Source organism: Micromesistius poutassou, assembly GCF_964030765.1.
Source record: "Micromesistius poutassou genome assembly, chromosome: 21".
NCBI classification, from domain to species: domain Eukaryota; kingdom Metazoa; phylum Chordata; class Actinopteri; order Gadiformes; family Gadidae; genus Micromesistius; species Micromesistius poutassou.
The window spans coordinates 7,369,047-7,378,480 of record NC_140291.1 but is presented as its reverse complement, the minus strand read 5'-3'; the positions used below and the strand labels follow the sequence as shown (position 1 = coordinate 7,378,480).

The window sequence follows — 9,434 nt, the reverse complement described above, 5'->3', positions numbered from 1 at the left end:
AAGTAAAAGGGGTAAGGGAATTTGCTACAAGGATGCCTACAGGTGGGATTCAAACCCAGAACCCAGGTAGTGCAGTCACTGTGGAGTTTAAATGGGAAGAGACTGATGCTAGTAGGGGTAGTTGAAGAGGCTGATACTCACTCTATGCTAGTATAATATATAGACATGGTGGCTTCCACATCAGGGCTTTACACCTACAAAGGAAGGGACAAAAGGCAGAAGCATGTGACGATAAGCACATCTTTGTGGCAGGGAAGAGACAGGATTTTTTATGTCCAACTTCGGTTTAACACAATACTAATCTTTGATCCTCCATTGTCTCCATAACCTAATCCTAATACCCCTCAACCCTCTTTCTTATTATTTTAATCTTTTATTTTATATCAGCCCGTGTCACTGGTGTACGTCAAGGCATCAGCACCGTTGATCATTTGAATCAATAATGTCTCAATGAGCTTGTAGGACTCATTGAGAAGTCCAAGTGTTTACAAGTGTTTGAAACCTTGAACTTTGAGACACCACTTCAACCCTTATCTATTGCAACAATTTGACCTAATTGTCAACTTAAAGGCGGAAAATAGGTCAATTAATGATTGATAAGTGACAAGATTTGTTGTTATAGAAATGGTTGAAAGTACACAACTAAAAGTAACAAAATATATAGATGAATTTTGACATCAGTGTCATGTATGTATGATATGCATGATATGTATGGCTCACATTGTTTTACATGTACCATGGATAAGACAATATAAAAATATTACTCACATTTAACTTCATCCATTTTATTTAACAGAAATAATGACACATCAATTTACTAAACAGCACAATAAGTAATAATGAATTATTTGCTCATAGTGAACAGAAAGTTGTACTTAACGTGAATGTCCTCTGTCTACAATATAGCACTAAAATGTGGTTTAAAGTGAAAACATTTAAATAGATAAAAGATAGGTGAAAACACGTTGATCTGATTCAGTAAGAAAATAATACAATTAATTGTAATCAATAATATGCTTTCATTCAGCTCTAACAAAGTGAAGAAGACGAACAGGAAGAATGAAAATGAACGACAGCGAGATTTAAAAGCTTAAATGTCTTACCTTTTCACCAGGCCGAGCAGCTTGATTCGGATAAAACACGGATGTTATGAACCGCCAGCTACCTATCCATTGAGTGTTTACGGTGTCTGTGAACCAGTTAAACTCACAGAACTTGTAATGAGTGAGTGACGTAACCTTGACAGCACCTATCCCCGACGATTTGAGTTGAAGCAGGTCGACCAAGGTATGCCTATCCCATCCATTCTAAACATACCTGCCTACCTGGCCTTGCCTGATTGCCCTTGATGAAAGTTAGGTTAAACCTGCAACACGCAACAAGACATGGCTGTATGTTTCAGATGGCTGTTGGTATGACATAACTCTGAAAAGGTGGTTAAGCGGTTAAACTAGAGACAATTACCATGTTGAAACACACTGCTAGTATTGCGATAAAAGCTTCTTTTTTATAGTGTGCTCACAAAGATCACTTCAAGTTCACGATCACTTCAAGCCCTTCATGTTTATTGTATTTGTATATAAATATACAATATATACATATTGTATATGTTAATACATTTTAGTTTGTGTACAGATCAAATTTAAATCTTGCTCTCGCGTTTTATTATGCATAAGACTGAAAGAAGCATATAATGCAGATACTCTTCTGCATACAAAGTTTCCCTTCTGGGCCTGGCTTGCAAGATAGCACGGGTCAAATGTGGGCTTGTGATAAAAACAAATAAACTCCCATTCAGTCCATTTACTTACACTAGGTAGACACAATTCTTGTTCCTAGATCCAGTTTCTGTTGTGATATATTTGTTGTTATGGTATCATGGTCATCTATCATGGTCATCTGTTGGCTTTTTATAATACAACTCCCAAGTACATTATTCATGTGCCGGCTCATTTATAAACATATCCTTGCCTACCTATGCTAAAAACGCAACTTTATGTATCATCATGCAGCTCCAAGTTTGAGCTTGCCGTGTAGGAATGCAGCAGAGGTGCTGTTGAAACATGTTCAACTGATATTAGCGCCTTGTTGTTATCCAGTACATAGGAATGCACACTCTGGAGAGCTAAGTATTTCATCTAGACCTCTGGACAAAACATATTACTCATCCACAGTCATTTCTGTGGAAGAAAAAAAACAGCAAAGTTGACTTGAGGTTTTGAATACAACGTGATGTTGTCGATTGTTTGGGGAAGGTAAAAGAGGAAGCGACAGGAGGAAGCAGAACACTAAAATGAGAGTGAACAATCGACACAGCTCAAGGATTGCATGTGTAGAGAAACAAATTCCTGTGTACCATGCCCAGACTTTGCTGTACTGTTTTCCATACAAAGACAGGCGGAAAAGATCCACAAAAGACTTCCATTAGAAAACATAGCAAGTACCCTTGAAGAGGTAACTGCAATGCTTTATGGGAAATGCTTCTGACCAATTAAAAGAGTGATCTAGTGCTAGGCTTCAATGTTCATTAGTTCCAGGAAGGTGGTGGGGGTGGTGGTGGTGGTGGAGGAGGTGGAGCTCCTGATGAAGACGGTGGTAGTGGTGGTGGTGGTGGTGGTGGAGGAGCCCCCGATGAAGTCACCAGAGGAGGTGGTGGTGCTGGTGGAGGTGCCCCTGATGGAGACATCAGAGGCGGTGGGGGTGGGGGTGGTGGAGCACCTGAGGATAGCATTGAAGGAGGGGGCGGAGGAAGGCTCCCGTTCGATAGACCTCCGGCAGGAGGAGGTGGAGGGAAACCCCCAGGAGAGGTCATGGGGGGCGGTGGTGGTGGAGCCGGAAAACCAGCCTGGGATGAGTCTGGAGGTGGAGGAGGAGGAGGCGGAGAGGAGTCGGAATATCCAGGTTCGGACGGAGGAGGAGGAGGAGGAAGGCTGTCACTGCCAAAGCTGGATCCAGAAGAGAAGGAGGGAACAGATGGAGGGGGCACGGCGATGCCAAGGCTGCATCTGGTTTGGTGAGAAAAGGAAAGGAGCGTTCGTCATGAGGTGGTAGAAATACAGTGAGCAGTTTAAGGTGTGTCCTGTCCAGGGCTGGTCCAGCAGTAGCACTGGGTCCATAGTGGCTTGAGCTATCGCTACCCTGATTATTTTGCTTAAACCTCATGGCTTTCTGATTGGACGGAGAGTCCTAGCCTAAAGCAGCACGTTAATATCTCTATCTCGCATGAAAGTGGAACAGCAACATACACTACTTGAGTCCATCTTTAAATGGATGAATCTCCACAGCAGGATAAGTCTTACGCTAGAAAGGTTCCCAAAAAAATAAACATTAATAAATATACATATATATTCCCATTTTAAAACGACATCTTGTATACAATACGTCACAAGCTCGGTCGCAGCCAAAGCTTGTAATTGAAGCCAGTTTACAAACCGTGGAGAAGTTAGAATGATATCGAATAGGATTTGCTTCTGGATTACAGTTTTGAGAAAGAAACGAAGGCTGTCAGGTGGTAATCGACTACTTCGGAAATCGTATTTATTCACTACATGACCACAGCCAGCTCAGATGTACCATGAATGATCAAACTATTGCCGGAGTCAGGGTGAGTAACTACGAGTCTGTTCTTGTAAAGTATGGTAATGTATTTCAGCTTGGTCTTTAACCTCGGAGCAATGCAGAAGTACCCCCGCTTCTTCCTTTAACCAATCGGATACTTTCATATGACGATTTTGTATCTCTGTACTGCACGAGTGAATCACATGGCTGTGTAAATCCATGATCGCCAGAATGGCGAAATAATTCATTAGATAAATGTATTTTAAAGACAGTTAAAATACATTTCTTAAATGTTGACTACGTATGTGGCTGGGGCATTGTACCACAGTAAAGAGTAGCAGACGCCAGACACCCATTCTTACATTGACTGTCACTTCCTATTTTGATTCAGTTCTGCTTTAAGGGACACCCACTAGCACTCTTGCACTAGTCACTATCATCTACAACTCACTATCATCTGAGTCTGCTGCTGACACTAAATAGCCTTTCCAATCCTCACTATGAAGCTTGAAATTAGTTACTGGGGATGCGACAAGCCTTAAAAATTGAAAGTGATACAGGGAACCTAATGATTCTCTCAAATATGGTTATTTATCCTCCACTCAGTGATGCCTGATGTGGGAACCACGGCCTGCCTTGAGAGTGCCCTTAAGGGATGGCCTCCACTCAAGTAATACAGGCTGGTTTACAACTATTTAATTCATCACAGTGCAGAAAACAACATTGGGATTGCAGTGGCAAACGATCCACTGTCAAATCATCTCCACATAAATCCTCCCTTTAACAGCAGTCAGAGTATTGTAATGACACACAAAGTTCTCTCTTATCAGAAAAACCACAGCCGGCACATCAGAGCAGCCCCATTGTCAAGCACTTCCTTAAAGTGTTTGACAACGGTGTGCATAGGTTTACAATTTCCACAAATTGTTTCCCACAGTGGCCCACTGTACAGTGGGGTCATCATCAGAGTGCGCTAGCGATGATTGGGACGATTGTGGTTCATGTTGACAAAGGCCTTTAATAACCATCACTGGCCTTCAAAAGTTTGCATCCAAGATAGACTTGAGTCCTATTCAAAGCCCTGCAACCTTCGTGTTACGTCAGTTTTGCTCTGTTAAAACAATATATTTAGATTTATTTTATGGGTCACGCTGCAAACATGAACAGAAATTCGTGCTCTGTGTGCTTGGGGCTTCTTCATTTGCACCCCTGCTGTCAAGTTATGTCCAATGCAAAATGGTCAGGCACACCATTGGTCAGACAAGAAGAATGCCACCTTACCCGTAACGGTCACTGGCACTGCTGATTGGCTCACTGGGTAGAGTGGGAGGAACTGTGGGACACTCCACAGGCCCACGACTTCTGAAAGAGCAACAAATATAATACATTTAAATATTAAAGCGTTTAAATTGTATTTAATAAATTAAAACAAATAGATAATCTACATCGAGGACACTATCAGAACTGTATTCATTAACCAATTTCAATTTTATTCCGACCAACTATATGACAACCATAAGCAGGAATGTGTTTATGCTGGTCATTTAGATTAATTAAATTGATACAACCACACTTACAAATGAAACATTTGTATAAAGTGTGTAAAGGTCACGTGTATCTACATGTATATTACGACCCATCTTTCCTGTGTGTCTTTTGGTTAACACGTTTAAAATGGGTCTGATGCTATTTGCAACCACAGGTGTTGACCTGCTTACCAGTGTTAATTTTGAGCAAAACCTTAAGTTTCACCCATAACCTTCAACCTCTTATATACCCTCTATATATCTTTATTCTGCTGATACAGAAATCAGCGATACATACAGGCTCCCTAATGTAATCCACATCTTGACTTTGTATTGATGTAAAAATAATGAAGAGAGCGACTTTATAAGAAAAGGGTGTTCATACATGGAGCTGTGTGTGCTTCCGGTACTCCCCGTTCTCTTCTTAAAGGGCTGAACAGGAAACTACGGGGAGACAGACAGACAGACAGACAGACAGCGGTTACATTATCTTGTTAAAACCTCACGAGCACTGCAGCACACATTTGGGGGCCAATGTGTGCTTCTGAAAATAAATCTGGTTAAAGAAATTCATGAGAAGCTCAGCCGCTGATGTTCGCGTGCGTTACTATTTTCAATGTATTTGACAGATGCTTTTATCCAGAGCGACTTACAAGTTTGCCTGAGAACAATCAGTCTGAAAGCATACAATAAAGAGTGTGGTCGGACAAAAAAATATTCCAGTATATACATGACCTAGTTTCTAGGTCATGCATATCTAGTAAACTTTTACCTGAAAGGAGTGTCCGATGCAGTCCAGGGTGGTGAAGGAGACTGGTTCTCTGGCGTAGCGGTGCTGGGGCTCTATGCCTGACTTGGGTAAAGTCATACATTTGGTGCGGGGGATCTTTTTAGGGATGCTGAATGAGCCAATCTCCCTCCTGGCCACTTTCTCCTGGTGGACGGCCACCGTCTGGTTGAGAGAGGCACAGCGGTTATTAGGAACCACACTGCACTAGGGCAACAGTCTTGGATATGAATGTCAATGGTTGTTACCACAGTGAATAATTTTCAAGGCATTAAGCTAATTAAGCTTTTTTTTCCTATATGCTTCTGGCTACACATTGATAACTTTATTCCGTAATTATCAAATACAATACATAATTGTTGGTATTTATTAAATCATTTAATAGTTTAATGAATACGTACTAAAACTAAATACACTTGTACTTGAACAATGTATGAAACAACAGGTAAATGTTCAAATCGGCAGTTTTGATAAAAGTAAACCTGGTTTTGAGATGTGAAGGCTCACCTGAGAGAGGATGTTGACAGAGGCGCCTATGTCTTTGACCTGCGAGGCCTGAGAATCCAGCAGCTTCAACACCGTGGACGCCAGGCTGTTTATCTGATATGTCACACTGGCCAACGCCTGGGTGGTCAAGGCCTTGGTTTCCTCCAGAGCCTTCGTTGGATCCTCTGCCTTTTGCCAATTTAAGTTACACATTGTGATCAAGGTGATCACAATTTTATGTTGGATTCGTACTGATAATGTATGTCCGAATCATTTTTTACGACAATAATATAGGTATAAAGTGAAAGAAAAGTGTAATATTTCCGGGTGCCCACGTCTCCCATTGATTGCGGGGTAAAGGTCTGAGTGGACTCACCTGCAGGTACTTCTTCTCGCAGTACTCGGCCACTTGGTACAGGTTGGTCTGGTTGTCGGCGAGACCCTTCCTCGCGCTTGGCGCGTCTTGTAGTATTTGCGTTATTACCTCTGAAAAAGTCTTAAGTTCCGCCATCGTTTTCATACTTTAGCTATTGAAGTTTAACCTTGAGATGCAATTATGATTAAGTTGCTTAGATAACTACGGGAAGACAACCGTTTTGTTTTTTTTAGAAATGTCAGCGGAGGCTTGTAGGATGGGCTTCCTGCTGAATGCGGAATCACCGCAGGCTAAAGATTTTCACTCTCAGGTAAAAAAATAAATAAAACATTGTAACGCCCACTCCTCCGCTCCGTGGTTAGCACACATCCTGCTTCAGGCAAACGTGCAACTTGCTGACAAAATGTTTTGTGCATGCAGATGAGGGCAGTGCCGTCTGATAGACGTGCACACATTTTCTGCACACCAGAAAATACCATTATTATTATTGAATACGTAAGGCAGGTTGTGAGTTACATTCGTCATGGCACCACTTGCGTCCGTTCCCTTCACCGCCACTAGGTGTCAGTGTCGACTAGAGAACAATGTGCACTATGCAGCGGCACATGTAATGCTGCTGATTATGATCAACAGTGTCTCTCAGAAATGGGTAGACGGCGAAGCCTATTTGTTTTTATCAGCACAACATGCAGCACAAATGCGACGGATCCTCATAAATGCCGGAAACATATTCGGTTATATACATTTAAAAAAGAAAATTCATAATAAGAAACATATACAAATCATTAATATTACATGATTAATATTTACTAAGAAACAGTTGTAATTACTTTATTATTTTGGACTTTCAATTGCTGTCTGGTGTAAATGTTAATAATTAAACAAGAGCTATTAATGACATTCATGATGCCTTTATTTTTTAATGGACTATCAACAATCGATCATACATCATAAATTAAGGATAATAAAAATGTTTGAATCTGTAAGTGTTACAGATCAACTTCTCCTTCCAGCCTTTCATCAGGGCAATCTTTTTTTATGAGCAACTGTAAAACACAACAACATCCCTTATCTTATCTTTTATAGATTCATGTCCTCTCAGCATCCTATGTTGAACCTGGCTGCCATAAGGGGAATATGATGAACGTTTCCCAATAGGACGTCTCTGATTCAAATTACAATTCACATTTTAATATAGGCCTACCGTTTTTCTTTTACTTAAAATATCTAATTTTTATCAAGAGTTTGAAATGGGACCATGACGAAAGACAGATCAGAATCCATTTGAGTTGGGTTGACTGCGGTCCTGCACACTTTGGAGAAGCACGGTCAAGCCATATACACTTAAAAAGCGATTGCCCATCTACATTTATTTACGGTAAAGTGCTTTTATGAAGGGATTTCATGGTGCATTCACGTACACCTCGTAAACTCATTTGTTGTTGACGTATGGTTTACTAGTGACGCGCATGAACATGGCGAAACTTGAAAGTTTTACTCAATATAAAATAATCAACCATCATATCATATATTTTACTATTGATTTACGTTGTTACCGTCTGTTGGCATCGACTTTGCTCAGTTTTAAACGTTGTGTAAACCAGCTCTATTTCCTTGTAGCCTTCCATACAGTGGCAATACAATGTGCTTCTCATAAATAAAAGCAAAAGGTCTGTTTAGTTCTGACTGTTTTTAATGGATAAAAAAAACCCTGCTGCGAAGGACTTGATGCGCTCTCAGATTCCGAACGCAGTGAACATGGACGGTCGCTGTTGGGAACATGCGTTAGCGTGAGTGTCATCACTGACGAAGCGTCTCGTTATTACCAGGACATGAACGCGCCTTTAGTGCATTGCTATGCAAGCAGACTTGGGAAAAAAAAAGAATTAAATAAAAATTGTTTTGTACAAACTCCACCATTTTCTTGTTCAAAATATATAAGATGTTAAAATGATCCCCAATACACATATATTACTAAATAGTTAGATGTAAAAAAAAAAAATCCTAAAAATATCTAATCAAATAGTTTTCTACAAACTTCAACATTTCCATAGGTACCTCTGTGCTGATTTTTTAAGTGATTCTACTGCAGAGTTTTCTAAAATAAATGTTGGTGTTTAATGTTTGTGTGTCCAGATCCAGCTCCCCAGAGATCAGGACAGAGGTACCTGGGGACACATTGAACAGGAATAAGGGGAAGTTTGATTATTTTAGTATAATAGTATATAGTATAGTATATATATTATCAACAATGGAAAATAAGAAATAAGTAATAGAAGGCAGAAGTATTCCCATTTCAAACAACTATCCTGAAAGTTTGAGTACATTGCTGAGTTTACGAGGTGAACTTTAAAGGCCCATTCACACCCTACCGTAAATACGGATACGGATGCTTTCGTCCGGTCCCGGAGGTCGTTTTGTCCGTCAGTGGGTCCGTCGCCTCTGAGCTTACGAATCCGGAGTGCTCCGGACGAACCGGAGCACTACCACCGGAGATCGAGGCGGCAGTAGAGGCAGTCCCAACCACGAGAGTAGTAGGCCATATAATAACTGATATGTATATATATTTTGTATTTAACGTTTTATACTTATATTATACTATATACCTGACCTTTTTATTTTATTGTTCACCTGCTTTGGCAATGCAAATGTATATTTCTCATGCCAATAAAGATTTTTTAATTTAAATTTTGAGGAGAGA

At 40.4% G+C, this 9,434-nt stretch overlaps 1 protein-coding gene across 1 annotated transcript; it reads right to left on the bottom strand.

The window, feature by feature from the left end:
- Positions 1–825: 825 nt before the first annotated feature.
- abi3b (ABI family, member 3b) lies at positions 826–6,979 on the bottom strand. Its single transcript, XM_084485422.1, has 6 exons — positions 6,734–6,979; positions 6,379–6,546; positions 5,857–6,036; positions 5,470–5,528; positions 4,840–4,920; positions 826–3,005 (listed from the first exon to the last, which is right to left on the bottom strand). Exons 1-6 carry the CDS (start codon positions 6,875–6,877, stop codon positions 2,528–2,530), a joined length of 1,110 nt encoding a protein of 369 aa, XP_084341548.1. The 5' UTR covers positions 6,878–6,979; the 3' UTR covers positions 826–2,527.
- Positions 6,980–9,434: the final 2,455 nt, after the last annotated feature.

Coding starts and splice junctions, on each gene's coding strand:
- abi3b (XM_084485422.1), bottom strand. CDS start 6,877: ATGAAAACGATGGCGGAACTTAAGACTTTTTCAGAGGTAATAACGCAA. Junction 4,921..5,469: donor GGAAGCACACACAGCTCCAT/GTATGAACACCC, acceptor TTGCTCTTTCAG/AAGTCGTGGGCCTGTGGAGT. Junction 3,006..4,839: donor AGTGCCAGTGACCGTTACGG/GTAAGGTGGCAT, acceptor TCACCAAACCAG/ATGCAGCCTTGGCATCGCCG.